Raw genomic sequence first — 14,725 nt, forward strand, 5'->3', positions numbered from 1 at the left:
CTTTCTCTCTCTCACCCCTCTCTCCCTTTTTCTCGTTTCATTATTCACGGTTTGCGGATTTCGTTTCTGTCGTCCTGCCGTTTTTTTCGCTCGGGAGTTTGTCTTTGCTGTTTAGCTTCTCCTCGCCCTTCTTCGTCGTCGCATCTCGTCTCTTTCGGCGGAAATCTCCACGGTAGCTTTATCTGGGTGAGTCTCTCGCGTCCCCATCATCAGTCGCATCTTCCGGTGTCTTTTTCATCACTGTTCCCCCGATCGCCCCTCCTGCCCCTCATCGCCCGGAGTCGCTGTCCGGGTTCAACATCGCCAGCGTGCTGGCGCAACTTCCCAACCACCAGCCCAGCACACACGGCCGAACAGCTTGATCGCAATGTTCGGTTCGATTCTCAGCTGCACAGTCGCCCGTTCTGCACTTCCCAGTCGTCAGCAGCGTCAGGAACATCGCGCCGTCGCTTCGCTCGCCCGGTCGCGGAACCGCGCACCACCAACCACCGTCCGGGACACATCTTGCTGCACTCGTCACCATCGTGGAAGCACCCACTCCCCGCTTGTCGCGTGATGCGCCCCACGATTTTGAGGAATTCGAGGATCGGAGATGAAGATGGTGGTAATCGCGCCGATTTGAATGGACATGGCCGAAAACGGTGTGCGCATGGCGATTGCGGGCGGGCGACGAGCCGGAACGGGGAGAGATGGGTCTCTCGCATTCGAATCGAACAACCCAATCGTGCGTTGCCAGGCGACGCGATCACTTTCGAAATCTCCGATCGACGACGGCCCCATTCACGATGTTCCTGAAGACTGGCTTGGCGATTTCCGGCGTGACAATGCACCCTGCGGCTGAGCTCGGATCTGACGCTGCGATCTTTGCCTTGAATGTGCTGGGGTTCCCCGACGAGCCTGCTCCACATCGTTTAATTTCGTTCATGCCCTTTTTTTTTTTTTTCTAACATAGATTTTGTGCAGGAAACCTCGCGCTCCGCGTCTGTTTTTTTCCGGGTTCTTCAATCTTACGCCGGTCTTTCCTTAACGACCCTACGAAGTCTTAGTTGCCTCATATCCTTACGTCGATTTTCTTGATCTCTTCGCCAAAATGTCGTTCCAGAACTTCGATTCCTTCCCGAACCAGGCTGACGGCGGTGCTGCCGCCGCCGGTGCTCCGGCCCCTGCCGACACCACCATGACCGGCCAGGCTGACCCCGCTACCGCTGGCTTCCAGGGTCCTGCTCCTGGTGAGCCGGCCGCTGGCTCCGTTCCCCAGCAGGGAGCCGATGGCAAGACCACTCTCTGGATGGGTGAGCTCGAGCCCTGGATTGATGAGAACTTCATCCGCAACCTGTGGTTCCAGATGGGTGAGCAGGTCAACGTCAAGATGATCCGTGACAAGTTCTCTGGGTAAGACCCGACCCGTCTCCTCAAATTATCCCAAGTGATCCTAATGTTGGTAGTAGGAGCAATGCTGGCTACTGCTTCGTGGACTTTGCCTCTGCGGCGGCCGCCGCCAAGGCCCTTTCTCTGAACGGCACCCCCATGCCCAACACCAACCGGGTCTTCAAGCTGAACTGGGCGACTGGCGGCGGCCTTGCCGACCGCAGGTGAGCATGCTCTTGGTCATATCCCATGTAACATACTAATCCCCCCCCTTCTAGCCGCGATGACCGTGGCCCCGAGTACTCCATCTTCGTCGGTGATCTCGGCCCGGAGGTCAATGAATACGTTCTCGTTTCGCTCTTCCAGAGCCGCTTCCCGTCCTGCAAATCCGCCAAGATCATGACCGACCCCATCAGCGGTATGTCCCGTGGCTATGGATTCGTCCGCTTCTCCGACGAGAACGACCAGCAGCGCGCCCTCACCGAAATGCAGGGTGTCTACTGCGGCAACCGCCCCATGCGCATCTCCACCGCGACCCCGAAGAACAAGGGCCCGGCTCTTGGCGGTGGCCAAGGTGGCATGGGTGGTATGCCCGGTCCCGCTGGCATGTACCCTCCCATGGGCGGTCCCCCGATGGGCTTCTACGGCGCTCCCCAGCCCATGAACCAGTTCACCGACCCCAACAACACCACGGTTTTTGTCGGTGGCCTTTCTGGCTACGTCACCGAGGATGAGCTCCGTTCGTTCTTCCAGGGCTTCGGCGAGATCACCTACGTCAAGATTCCCCCCGGCAAGGGCTGCGGTTTCGTCCAGTTCGTCCAGCGCCACGCCGCCGAGATGGCCATCAACCAGATGCAGGGCTACCCCATCGGCAACTCGCGCGTTCGTCTGAGCTGGGGTCGTTCGCAGAACAACTCCGGCCCGGCCGGCAGCCCCTACCGCCCTGCTCCCCCGCCGCCCCCGATGTACCCCTCCATGGGCATGCCCCCGGCTCACCAGTACGGCGGTTTTGCTCCGATGAAGGTTAGCAGTCACCCAGGCAGCCCGGCACCGGATCGCACCTGAAAGGACTTGGCTGACACTCGCCACAGTAAGCGTTCCCTTTAATTGAAAGCACCAGCAGGAGTTGTTTGCGTCATTCCCAATGATGGTTCCCTTTGTGTGTCATAACAAATTTGCTCTGGTTTCTGTCCGAGGCTCGGCTCTATAGCTCTTGATGAGCATCTCCTCTCCTGTGCTACGCATTCCGTTCTACGTGAGCGCTTTTTTCTTTTAGCAGATCTGAGTTCCTCTCCCATTTCCGCTGATCCGTACTGTTGTTGCCGGTTTTTTCTCGTTGCCCTGTCTGATGCTTTCGTGTTTTCCCGCCCTGGGCCTTTGTGTTTTGCGTGTAACGGACGTCCCGAATTGTTCATGCTTTTCTCCCTATACTCCCTTGGGCAGGCACTTTGCGAAAAGTTTCATATCTCCCGCTCCCCTTGACTCTTATTTTCCTTTTGTCTTTTCCTTTCCCATCGAGCAGCCAAATTGAATTATGTCTGTTTCATTCTTTCTTTCTTTCTGTTAGACTGCTGAGGACGACTTGACTTGTACAACACGCTGTCTGTTTCGTGCGCCTCCCGCGTTTGCCGATTCCCAGTTCTTTCGCCGTGGTTTGTTCTCCTTCTTGCATCGTACTGTGCCTGTCGATTTTCCCTTGTGGGCGAACGGAACTGGATTCGACCCGTGCTGGCCTCGTTGTAGCCACGATTCCTGTTCGGTGGGATTGGCGTATTGCCCTGTGTTCGTAAGTGATTGGTTAGATGGTGGGCGTCAGTCTGTCTTTCTGATTCCTCTTTTGTCCGCTGTTCTTTAATGAGGAATAGTCAATGAATACTGTTGGGTCTTCGCTGTATACTTCCTTCCTTCTCTAGCACGCCTCCACGGCAGGAGTGACTGGCTCTGGTGTTGACCAGTCCGCCTCTCTCTGTCTCCCTCTTCATCTTCCTCTCCCCGTCCATCACCATGCGTTACGAAAACTGGGACGTCCTCCTCTTCCCGGAGACCTGCAAGACCCCCATCCAAGAGTTCAAAACCCAATGCTTCGTTACCAAAGACAGAGGTTGGCCGGTGCTACCCTGAAACCTGCATCCTTCCCTTCATACATACTAACACCAAGGGCATGCAAAGAATCTCCCTATCTCCAAAACCCCAGCATCGTTCCCCCATCATCTTACTACGCCTCCCAGGGAAACTTCGGCCAGCTGCCCATCCTGACAACATTCATCCCAAGCCTTCAGTCCGACGCCCCGTTCCGAGTCTCGATTCATTCATGGGAGAAACCACGACCCAGTCGGTTTATCGAATCTCTCATGCAGCCGGATGATCTCTTGCTCTTTGAAGCGAGGGTCTTTGTGGATGGGCTTTGCACTGCGTGAGTTTTAGTGTTTCGGGCTGTGCACTGGGTGGACTTTGCTTGGACTGATGCTGATTTGCGTGTAGGGGGAGCATTTTCGGCCAGAGGACTGCTTGGCCACATGTCATTGGTAAACCTCTGTATGGGAGATTGCCATAATTAAGACTAAGAATATTTGACAGACCTCAGCTCGCGCATCGATCGAAATGGTAACCAAGACTTCCTGCGATTCCCGCCGTTCCACCCCGAGATACTCGAACAGCGTGGTTGGAATGCCGAAGACATGCAGGGCCGGATCAGAGTGGTCATTGCCGAAGGCTTCGCTCGTCCGCATCGCGACCCTCCATTCGAACGGGTGAAGGATGCTGTTGTGCTCTCTTTTCAGCATGCGCCGATTGGTATGCTTCTAGAATTTCTTGTATTACTTTCCTCTCGCTAATCCATCAGATGTGCTGGAATACTCCAACATCGCCTGGCCAAATTCGTCGATGTGGACTCCGGCCCCACGGAATGCCTTCAAGTATAGCTCGGCCAATGGATACAACGAGTTTGAAGCAGAGGATGCTCATGCTCATTCGCCAAACAAGCAAGGTCGAATCATGGCCCCGGCGAGCAGCCACTCTAGCAGCCAAATCAGCGGCCAAATGAGGGTCTACAACGCCTGGGCCCCTGGCCGGGACTTCCCCATGCCCATGACGCAGTGGCCCTACCAGCGAGATCCGCGATGGGGAGGATACCACGAGCCGCCGCACCTGGAACCTCCGGTTGCGATGGATCCTTACGTCTCTGAAGTTACCTGGCGCCAGCGAGGTGCCCGTTCATCTCGCGAAGACGTTCCCATGCCCGACTTCACCGGATCAAACTCGTCTGGCAGCCGTGCGATCTCCAGCATGACTGGAATCAGCTATGAACACAGCAAGCAGCCCAGCATCATTGCTCCGATGGATGATGATGAGTATCACCAGCTGATCCAGGCCATCAGCCCTAACAGGACTCTCCTCGATGGTCATGTCACTTCAAATTTCTCAACCGCCATCGTACCAATGGGCACGAAGCTCTCGGCTGCAGCTGACGCACGCACTGCAAGCTATGCTCGGTCCAGTACTGTTTCCCGTTCAGCTCTGCGTGAGATCTCCCAGCCCAGCACCCGGGAAGTCTCTGGGTCGAGCATGAAATCGAATGCCCCGGCCGATCCCATTCTGGAAACAACCGCGCCTTCCAACCTGCATATCAGTCCCAGCGGCAATGTCAAGAGCCGGAAGGAGGGACCTGAGAACAAGGAGAATGAAGATGAGAGCCAAACGCCGCGCCGACCTTCCGGAAAGAAGTGCACGCCGCCTTCAGCGAGCAAGCGCCGCACGAGTGGAAGTGTTGAGAAGTCGAGCGAGAAGGTGAAGAAGTCTGCTGCTGCCGCCACCACCGCCGCCGCTGCTGCTCTTGCCGATGCGACTCCCACCAAACGGCGTGTCGCCAGTGACAACAGCACCAAGAGCCTGTCGGCGGCATTTGATGACCTCGAGACTGTCAGTGAGAAGAGCTCTGTTCTCACGGAAATTGACTGAAGCAGTTTATTTTATACACTGGTCGTTGGCATCACCCCGTTCGCTCGTTGACTGTATTGGTATGCAGGTATGGATTAGGGCCAATGAGGCATGGTATCCGTGATAGGTCTCCTCTGGTATAAATTAGGATCCCACCATTAATTATATTATATTATTCCAGTCTTCGTCGAGAGCCTTTTATAGAGGACATTACCTCAAGCATTACCTAGCTCTACTCAATCAAATATGGTGTTGACACTCAACCATATCAAGGCACTGACTGACGTTCCTTCCCCCTCTGTACTTAGATCTTGTTTACTTCTTTCATCCCACACTCTCTATTTCTTTCCATATTTCCCATTCCCTTTGTTCGCAACATGTTTCCCACAAACTCTACTGCAGCCGTCACGTCGTTGCCTGGCCAGTCTACGACTGCCTTGACTGCAGGCCCCATCCAGCGAAGCGTCTCGGTGTTCGCCCACACCAGCCATGCCCAGCATCCTGTCTTTGTTGTCTCGGCCTTTGGCACCATCGTGGCTTCAGTGAAGTAGGAGGACAAGTCTGCAGTAACAACTCACTTCCCTCCTGCTCATATCACATCTATATCCACATCCACATCTGCTACTGCTGCTGGTTTTGCGACTCTTGGTTCTTCATCAAGCATTGAGTACTCAAAGCCGTCGGTCTCTTCTTCTTCTTCTGCTGCTGCTTCTTCTTCGCAGGGCTTCGCTCGGTTTTCTTCTCTGGACGAGCCGGCGGTGAAACGGGATGATTCCATAGGACCGGATAGTCCCAGCCGATCTGTGTCCCGAGCCCCCGGTCAATTCGACCAGCTTCCGCAGACAGAACCCCAAGTACGTGGAGAGTCCTCGAGTATCATGATTCTCTGCATGTCCTCTTCCTGCCTTTCGTTTCTGACAGCTCTCTACAGAAAATCTTGAAGGACATTGTCATCCCGCGCCTGACAAACAGCCAAGCGCTGTTTTACTTTGGTGTGCTGGCCACAAAGGCCCATCTCAACCCCCAGTTCACCTTCAAGTACGGGCTTCAGGGTGCCCACCGAGTCGGGGTTCTGCTCACTCTCTATGGCCACACTATTGCGATCGGGCCTCGGTATGCCACCGCGCGCGGAGCCAAGGCAGCTGCGTGTCGGCAGGCCCTTGCAGAGCTACGGGAGTATAATCCCCAGTGGCCGCTCCCCGCGGAGCCGACGGAGGGCCCAACGGATGTTACTTGGAATTGGACCCAGCTGCTCGAAGGTGAGATCGACCCGTTTGGTCATTGGGCATGCATCAGAGCTAACTGTGATCTTTGTTATAGAACACTGTGCGCAGAACGGTCTGCCGAGTCCGAAGTATACCCCCCGGCATGAGTTCTGTTGCAACGTCTTGGTTAATGGCGAGAAGCTCAGCACCTGGCGGCAGTGCAGCTCTCTGCACGAAGCTCAGCAGACAGTTGCTCACGTTGCATTCCACCAGCTGATGGTGTAAGAGGACGATGAGAAAGGGAAATGGGTTGGAATGGGGAACTTGTACGAAGTTACGTGAAAAAGAGCGAGTCTTGATTGCATCTTCGGGGTTGAGAAATTGATGGAGCCCCTTAAGAGCAAGTCTTGCTCGACGACCCATCCTTGCATAGTTGTAGTACACCCAACTCTATCGTCATGAAGTAAGTGTCAACCATGTACACAATATACAGTCTAAGGACTATGCAGTCTACGCAGTCCTGAAAGAATCAAATCAAGAACAGCCCAGGATATATGGATTCGGCTCCAGAGAAAGAAAACAGAAAACGTCCACAGTGTGGGAAGACATGGCAAAAATAACGCATCAAGGGGGCATCAATCGAACACAGATCGACAAAGAGCAGTTTGGGACCTGGTCCTGTCCCATCCAATCAACCTCCACACCCTCACACCCTCACACCACGCACACAGATGTATGCAAACGCAAAGGTAAACAAACGCAGGCAAACACCGATTTCCAACCCCGATGGACAAAAAAAAAAACAGAGTAAGCTGAGACTTTCCAGAGACTTTCCAACGCCTCCCATCTCCCCATCTGCTCTCTCCTCAAAGAGTATTTGGTATCTCTTTCGAGAGGGCGAGCAAGTATAAAAAGGAAAAAAAGACAGAGAAGAGTTCGAAAATGGCAAAACAAAGAGAAAAGTCGATAAAGACTGGACAAGGAGCTTGACTTATACCGGGAGTATCAACTTGGTGCTTGTGCAGACGAAGCAATAATTAAGTAACCACATCCAGAAGTAATAAATAGTAATAGAAAGAAAGAAGAGAAATGAAAGGGGAGACGACAAAAAAAAGGAATCAAAACTCGTAGGTCACAGTGCACTTATAAATCTCAAATACAGAAAGAAGCTCCAGCCGAGGAGATCGAGGGAAAGCGGAGAGATGGTCAGGGAGGGAGAAATGCAGATCACACTAACGCCTATCTCACGATACCTGCGCACGCACATAACCAGGTAAGCAACCAAAAGACGAGAAATCGACAGACCGCGCGCGGAAAACACACTGAAACGATGATGATCGAATGTACAAAAACAAGGGTATATCGGAGGATAGTAAAGACCAGAAGCAACCGTCAAGACTTTTACACCTTCACAGGCCGTCGGCCCCCGTCTCAACACCGTCCGCCGGGTAGGATATATTGGGGTCAAAGCCGAAACCAGCAGTGTCCGCGTCTGTATTGAGGAACGTGTCGAAATCAAAGTTCTCCAGGAGATCCTGGTTCTCCAGTGGGCTGAAGTTGAGGTGGAAGGTGGAAACATCAGGGATGCTGAGGTCTTGGAAGGGTTGCTGGCTCGGATCCGGGACCATCGGCGGCGGAGCCGCGGCTGTGGTGGGCGGCGCCTGCGCACCCGTAGTCGCGTTCGCCCCATTCTTGTTGAAGGACTGAGGATGCTGGGGCGTGGAGGGCGTCTGGGGAGTAGGCGGCTCTGCTGTCGCCGCCTCTGAGGATGGCGTAGCAGCCGCCGCATTCGCGTTAGCGTTCTTCCCCTTAGGTCGCTTGGGTAAAAATGTTAGCAACAGCCTCTCGAAAATTCAGCGTGGAGAGACGACATACCTTTGCGTTCGCGGCCTTCTTGCCGCCCTTGGGTGCGGGCTTGGAGGCCTGCTGGGGCGTCGGAGGTGCATTGCCACCGGTCTGAGGAGAGGCCGGTTGAGTACGGCCAGCGTTGGCTCCGGCAACAGGTGGTGCTTGAGGAGGTGGCATCGCGCCTCGCTCTTGCGGGGTCCCCACCTGAACCTGGTTCACAGGAGACTGCTGTGGGGCCATAGGCTGTCCAGGGGCGCCCGGCTGCCAGCTTCCGCTAGGCATCCGTTGGGCAGCGTTTGCGGGAATAGGCTGGCCCATCTGCGCTCCAGTAAACGCCGGGTTGGAGCTCGGAGGCCGCATGTTTGGTGGGAAGAACTGGCCTGCCATGTCCGGAATCATCTGACCACCATTTAGATTCATGGAACCCGGCGAACTACGGTTTTGACCCATCGCGTCGCCAGCACTGGGCGATCCAGGAAGGCCGCTCTGGGGCATCTTCGGCGTTCCCCGCTTCATCTGATCGTTCGGGTTCGGGGATGCACCGGCCCGACTACCCTGAGGAGACGTGCCTGGGGGCAGTCCCTGTCCGGGCATCGGGGGCTGGCCATCAGTACGGGTCATGTTGTCCTGCTCCTGGCGGGCCATCATCAGACGTCGCTTGTTCTGTTGCTCGAGAAGCATCAGTTGCATTTGATAATCCTGGAGAGCATGGTTGCCAGGCTGAGCGCCAGGCGTCTGCATTCCAGGTCGGACCTGGCCCATCTGGCCGTTGGCGCTGAAGTACTCAGGACCCATGGGGTACATTCCTTGGCCGTCCGGCATCGGCATAAGATCTTGATTGGGCATAACACCGGCGTTCATCAAGCCACCATTCGGCATACCCTGGGGTGATGCTGAGCGAGAATGATAAAAGGCGAGATTTTGGGCGCTTACCTGCATGTTCTTCTGCTGTCCCGGCTGTCCTTGGAACTGCTGGAACTGGGCCTGGTTCATACCTCTCTGCGCCATGGGACCATTCTGCATGACCATCTGCGGGTTCGGCTGGCCTGGCATCCCTTGACCTTGACGCTGTCCGTTCGGTGCCAACTGCTGACCATTAGGACCACCTTCGAGGCGTGGGCGCTTCGACGGCGACGGGGCATTGTCAGTGGATGCAGGGGATTGCGGTCGATGCCCGTTCATGTCCATGTCAGACTGATCCCGTTGCATCTGGTGCTGCATCATCTGCATCTGTTGGTTCTTCTGCAACTGCGCTATCTGCTGCGGAGATCTGTAGGACAATCATGAGTACTAGACTGCTCAGGCAAATATCAAATACATACAGCGAGTTGTTCTGAAGCACTGTCTTCTGCAGATTAGGGGGGACCATGCCATTGCGGGGGCGCATGTTCATCGGGTTCATTTGGCCGGGCATCATGGGTTGCTGCCGCAGCAGCTGGTTGTGCTGCTGTTCCCGCATACGCATGATATTCTGCACGAGGGTTAGAGTTGATTTACACAGTAAGAAGTATACGAGCATACCTGAGTGTGCTGAAGATACTGTCTCACGTCGTTGCTGTTCCCCTTCTTCCGTTGAGCCCAGAAGAAGTCCCAAAAGAGACTGAACCAGTCGAGGAGGAAAGAAGACTGTTGGCCTTCGCTGGGAAGACTTGGCCGAGGAAGATCATCCGGGATCTTTATCTTCTCGCCATCCTTGCCGTCAGTCATCATATCGTCAACGCCATTCATGTCGCGACTACCCGGACTGGTCTTCCCGGAGTCGGTGTTCAGCTTGATGGATTCATCCTGGACGAGTGCGCGAGCACAGTCGTGGTAACCGCGTTTAAGGAAATAGTCGTAGATATAGGTGTTGAGATTGTTGATCATGATCTCGGGGTTGTTCATGTTGCCGTCATTACGAGGAGCTGTTGAGCCGTTGTTGATCATCGGGACACCGCCAACAGGGCCACCGACCCCGGGGTTCATCCCAGCAACGTTCATCTGGTTCATGGCGGCGAACGGTGGGACTGCAGCCACCCTTGCCTATGGTGAAGATTCTTCAGGTCGAGGATGTGGAGGTCCAGCGCGCGTCCACCTTTACAGGCAACGAAGCCTCAGGTGGAGTGACAGGAGCGACGCGAGGGAACCGAGAAGGGAAGAAGCGGTCAGCGCTTCTTCAAAGAAGAGTAGGACGGAACAGTCGTGAAAGGATCGCCGGTCGTGTCTGATGTCGTAAGACGTCGAGTCGCGATCGATAAATTCACGGGGGCGAAAGACGCTTCGTCCGCGAAGCGCGCGACGAGAGAAAAATGAGAGGATCCGTCGGAGTTCGAGGGACGGTCACGAAGGGCGTCTATGGCCTGGAACTGGATGGATGATCTAGATAAGCGACGGTCGCAAGACAAAACACACCAGTGATCAAGGTGCAGGGGAGTATGCGCAGTGAATAGGACGGGCTAGGAGTGCGATGACGGAGGTACCAGGAGACGGGAGGCGCACAGGCTGGGGGAGGTTGGGCTGGGACTTCTCTGACAGCCCGAACGGGAGCCAGGTCGAAGGGGGAGAGACGAACAGAAAGAGACCAAATAATTTGAAATGCAAGAACCGAAGAAAAGAAAACAAAGAGAAAGGGTGTTGGGGAGAGATGAGTCGTAAAGAGGGAGAGAGGGAGGGTGGATCTCACGGTGGAAGGGGAAAGGATGAGAGGGAGGCCGGGGGGGCGGGCGGGTGGCAGAGAGATACGCCGCTGGCAGACACAGAGAGAGAGAGACAGAGAGCGCAGGTGGTCGCTTGTTCGGAACGGATTAACTCGTTCGGAGCCTGGGGCTGGGGATGGCGCTGCTCGGCGTATTTCTGGGCATGCACCGAGGTGATTGATACTCATTGACCGCGGGCAGGGCCAGACCAGAAGAAAGGTGTGTGGGAAGAAGAGGGTAGGAACAAGCGAAACACACGGGGAGGGACCACAATCAGACAACAAAAGGAGATGGTTGGAGGTTTGATACCTGCGATGGACCCTGTGATGGATCCCAGCGGGAGTCTAAAGTATGTAGGGCAACGATAAGCTGGCTGTCAGCGACCACGGATGCAGGGCTGATGGCGCGATTGGAGGGGGTCAGGCCAATGGATGGCGGGATCAATGTAGCTGCTGCGATGATGGAAAAGGAGGGCGAGTCGAGACAAGAGAAGCGCAGTGGGAAAAGAATTTGGATCTGTAGTAAGAAGAAAGACGGCGAGGGGCGAGTCGGTAGGACAATACAGGCAGAATCGTTTGGGCCGGTTCCGAACAGGTTCCCAACCACGTTGAGCGGTAATATTCTGCCCAGGTATTCGGTCAGGTATTGTTCTTTCACAATACCGGTATCTGATTCTCCCCGAATAGGAACTTCCGTCGCCGAGGGTGTCGCCTTGGACTATAGAGATGGTTTCATACCGGCTGGTAACTCGGAGAACAGTCTAGTTTTCGATCCGAGGGGGAAACAAGAATATGCTCGATCCATCGTGTGGCGGGCAAGCCCGCCGATAGATCAGAAAGCCTAATGGGGATGTCTTGCAAAACCAACCGACCATAATGGTATATATCTTACGCGGAAGAACGGGAGGAGGAATAATAAATCATAACCAATCAAGAACCCCCAAACGCCCGTGGTGTTGTTGACAGGTTCACTATCTAGTCTTCTTCCGGCGGCATCTCGTCCTCGATATACCGCACTAGGGACACTCGCATCTCCGTCGTATCGTCGCCCCGCAGCACGTCACTCACAAAGTGCGCCTCGATCTGCACTTGAACCTGAAAATCGGGTCAGTGATCGGACCCGGGGAAGCATAATTGACAGGGGTACATGTCAGCAAAAGAGAGGACATACCATCTCCAGTGAGCCGCGCAGAACGCCGCACAGAATGTTGGAGAACCACAGCTCATCCTGCGAGCGCCCGTCATCTGGCAGCTCGACAAAGTCGGCCAGAGGGTTTTCGTCGAAGATGAGCGAGAACTGGTTGTTGTCGCTCGTCCAGTTCGTGACGGTTGGCGTCACATTCAGGAAGATCTTAAAGCCCACCTGCTCTGGAGTGTTTAGCCACCCGACATGTATCCATTTCGGATAACGGAGGTGCGCACCTTGGCAATCATATCGGCCGTCTCCCGAAAGTTGGCGCACCGGCCCACGCCTGATTTGGCCAGAAAGTCCTCGATCAGCCGCATGCCGATGTTATAGCCCATCTTGTCCAGCTGCTTGTTGACCTCTTGGTAGTCGCTATCGTAATCCTGGCATAATTGCGCCACGATTGTCCCGTAGGTTAATGTGACCAGCTCCGCATTGACTTTATCGACCCGCGTCCTGAATGGTGATGGGCATGGTCAGTCGCAGTTCCATGACAGCGCAATGGCCAGGTCAGTCGGTCCAAACGGAAAAAGGGTGCCGCAGCTTACTGACTTCCAGATTCTACGAGAGACATGTTAGCATAGTCCAGACAGGCCATCCGCGAGCACCTACTCTTCTCCTATTCTTGACGCTTTCGTCGTAGATGACATGGCTGCTGGTGTAATTCGCCTGAATATCGGTCGACAAAACAAGCGCCCACCGCAGAGACCAGCAAAGAGAGAGAGAGGGTCGATACGGTTAGGAGTTCCCCCCCAGGTTGGGCAATTCGGGCTCACCGCCCGCCCATACAAAGTGGGTTGGATCATCTTTCTTCCTCTTGGTCTCGTTCCGCCCTCAACACCTGAACCTTTCTCTGCACATTCGCCAGCGCCATGATGTCTGGGGAGAAACGTCCTGCGCAAGAGGACTTTGGCTCTTCTAGCCAGGTGGTGAAGCGAAAGAAGTCCGACGCCGGTCTCAATGCGGGCACCGCCGTCGTCAAGAGCTCGGCGCAAAATGGATCGCTGGTTCAAGCAGTGCGTACACCACCCCACAGTATGCACGGGTCTGGCTAACATGGGCTTGCAGGTGCCTCGCACCAGCGGGCTGGATGCCCCGATCATGGAATTGACAGGTGGGATCGCCCGCCGTTCTGTCGGCCATCATGAAGCTAACGAATATCAAGGTCACTCGGGAGAAGTCTTCACGGTTCGGTTGGATCCGACTGCTCAGCACATCGCATCTGGCTCAATGGATCGATCCATCTGTACGTCGGTCGCACATGTCTTGGATAGCCCTCCACTGACCACCCTCTGCGTGACATAGTGCTTTGGAACACCTACGGACAATGCGAAAATTACGGCCAATTGACAGGACATCGGGGCGCAGTGTTGGATCTGCAATGGTCGCGAGACTCCAGGGCCCTCTTCTCCGCATCTGCAGATATGACACTGGGCAGCTGGGATATAGAGACCGGGAAGCGCGTGCGTCGCCACATCGGCCATGAGGAAATCGTCAATTGTCTCGACATCAGCAAGAGAGGCCAGGAGCTGCTGGTCAGTGGCAGTGATGATGGATGTATCGGTATCTGGGATGCGCGACAGAAGGATGCTCTGGAATACCTGGAGACAGAGCTGCCTATCACGGCCGTGGCCCTCTCCGAGGCAGGCAACGAGATCTACAGCGGTGGCATTGACAACACCATCCACGTCTGGGATCTCCGGAAGAAGGCGGTGGTCTACTCGATGGCAGGACACACAGACACTATCACTTCGTTGCAAATTTCTCCGGACTCGCAGACCCTCCTGTCCAACTCGCATGACTCCACGGTTCGGACTTGGGACATCCGGCCATTCGCCCCGACCAATCGACAGGTGAAGACGTACGACGGTGCGCCTGTCGGGCTAGAGAAGAATCTCATCCGTGCCAGCTGGGACCCCAAGGGTGAGAAGATTGCTGCTGGGAGCGGCGATCGAAGCGTGGTGGTGTGGGAGGCCAAGACGGGCAAGCTTCTGTACAAGCTTCCCGGACACAAGGGCACCGTCAACGACGTGCAGTTCTCTCCCAACGACGAGCCTATCGGTGAGTAGTCGTCCTGGTGTAGGCGGGGTACTGTTTGCTAATGTTCTCTAGTGGTCTCTTGCTCCTCCGACCGAAACTTGATGCTCGGCGAGCTGGGCAAATGAGCACGCGAGGTCTACTCTTGTCCACCGAGTTGGTGATAACAGTCAATTCCCATGTTCGGTCTGATGAGGATTTCTCTGGCATGAAAGGAGTCAATAATCTGGCGTTGTGTTTTGTACGATAACCTACAACCAAATCAAATAATTAAGTACCAAAAGTTGTATCCGATGGTCCATGCGCAATCCACCAGCTTATCTGGCCGGAATACATCATCCCTTCCCCATCCACTTTTCACTCCCGCTCCGGAGACGAACGAACGGTACATAGGATTCTTGTTCTTGTCTATTTCTCATGCCCCCGGTCCCTGTGTCTGTTTGGTGATGCGCACGCCATGCGGGTGGGCGC

General features: G+C 55.0%; 6 protein-coding genes across 6 annotated transcripts; 4 read left to right on the plus strand and 2 right to left on the minus strand.

Moving 5' to 3' along the window:
* Positions 1-1,090: 1,090 nt before the first annotated feature.
* Positions 1,091-2,433, plus strand: PFLUO_LOCUS3538 (uncharacterized protein; the record flags this gene model as incomplete). The annotated part of the gene is made up of 3 exons (XM_073780796.1): positions 1,091-1,392; positions 1,449-1,592; positions 1,647-2,433. 3 exons carry the CDS (start codon positions 1,091-1,093, stop codon positions 2,431-2,433), a joined length of 1,233 nt encoding a protein of 410 aa, XP_073637615.1.
* Positions 2,434-3,372: 939 nt separating this feature from the next.
* PFLUO_LOCUS3539 (uncharacterized protein) lies at positions 3,373-5,325 on the plus strand (the record flags this gene model as incomplete). Its single annotated transcript, XM_073780797.1, has 5 exons — positions 3,373-3,469; positions 3,538-3,781; positions 3,850-3,893; positions 3,946-4,161; positions 4,211-5,325. The coding sequence occupies 5 exons, from the start codon at positions 3,373-3,375 to the stop codon at positions 5,323-5,325; spliced, it is 1,716 nt and encodes a 571-aa protein (XP_073637616.1).
* A 356-nt stretch (positions 5,326-5,681) lies between these two features.
* On the plus strand, positions 5,682-6,794 carry PFLUO_LOCUS3540 (uncharacterized protein; the record flags this gene model as incomplete). The annotated part of the gene is made up of 4 exons (XM_073780798.1): positions 5,682-5,851; positions 6,101-6,158; positions 6,236-6,563; positions 6,625-6,794. 4 exons carry the CDS (start codon positions 5,682-5,684, stop codon positions 6,792-6,794), a joined length of 726 nt encoding a protein of 241 aa, XP_073637617.1.
* Positions 6,795-7,918: 1,124 nt separating this feature from the next.
* On the minus strand, positions 7,919-10,346 carry PFLUO_LOCUS3541 (uncharacterized protein; the record flags this gene model as incomplete). Its single annotated transcript, XM_073780799.1, has 5 exons — positions 7,919-8,326; positions 8,385-9,239; positions 9,291-9,627; positions 9,680-9,828; positions 9,879-10,346. 5 exons carry the CDS (start codon positions 10,344-10,346, stop codon positions 7,919-7,921), a joined length of 2,217 nt encoding a protein of 738 aa, XP_073637618.1.
* Positions 10,347-12,006: 1,660 nt separating this feature from the next.
* Positions 12,007-12,867, minus strand: PFLUO_LOCUS3542 (uncharacterized protein; the record flags this gene model as incomplete). Its single annotated transcript, XM_073780801.1, is given in 5 exon segments — positions 12,007-12,126; positions 12,203-12,399; positions 12,417-12,673; positions 12,770-12,778; positions 12,830-12,867. 5 exon segments carry the CDS (start codon positions 12,865-12,867, stop codon positions 12,007-12,009), a joined length of 621 nt encoding a protein of 206 aa, XP_073637619.1.
* A 225-nt stretch (positions 12,868-13,092) lies between these two features.
* Positions 13,093-14,382, plus strand: PFLUO_LOCUS3543 (uncharacterized protein; the record flags this gene model as incomplete). Its single annotated transcript, XM_073780802.1, has 4 exons — positions 13,093-13,233; positions 13,286-13,463; positions 13,523-14,278; positions 14,330-14,382. 4 exons carry the CDS (start codon positions 13,093-13,095, stop codon positions 14,380-14,382), a joined length of 1,128 nt encoding a protein of 375 aa, XP_073637620.1.
* Positions 14,383-14,725: the final 343 nt, after the last annotated feature.

Source organism: Penicillium psychrofluorescens, assembly GCF_964197705.1.
Source record: "Penicillium psychrofluorescens genome assembly, chromosome: 2".
Taxonomy (NCBI): Eukaryota; Fungi; Ascomycota; class Eurotiomycetes; order Eurotiales; family Aspergillaceae; genus Penicillium; species Penicillium psychrofluorescens.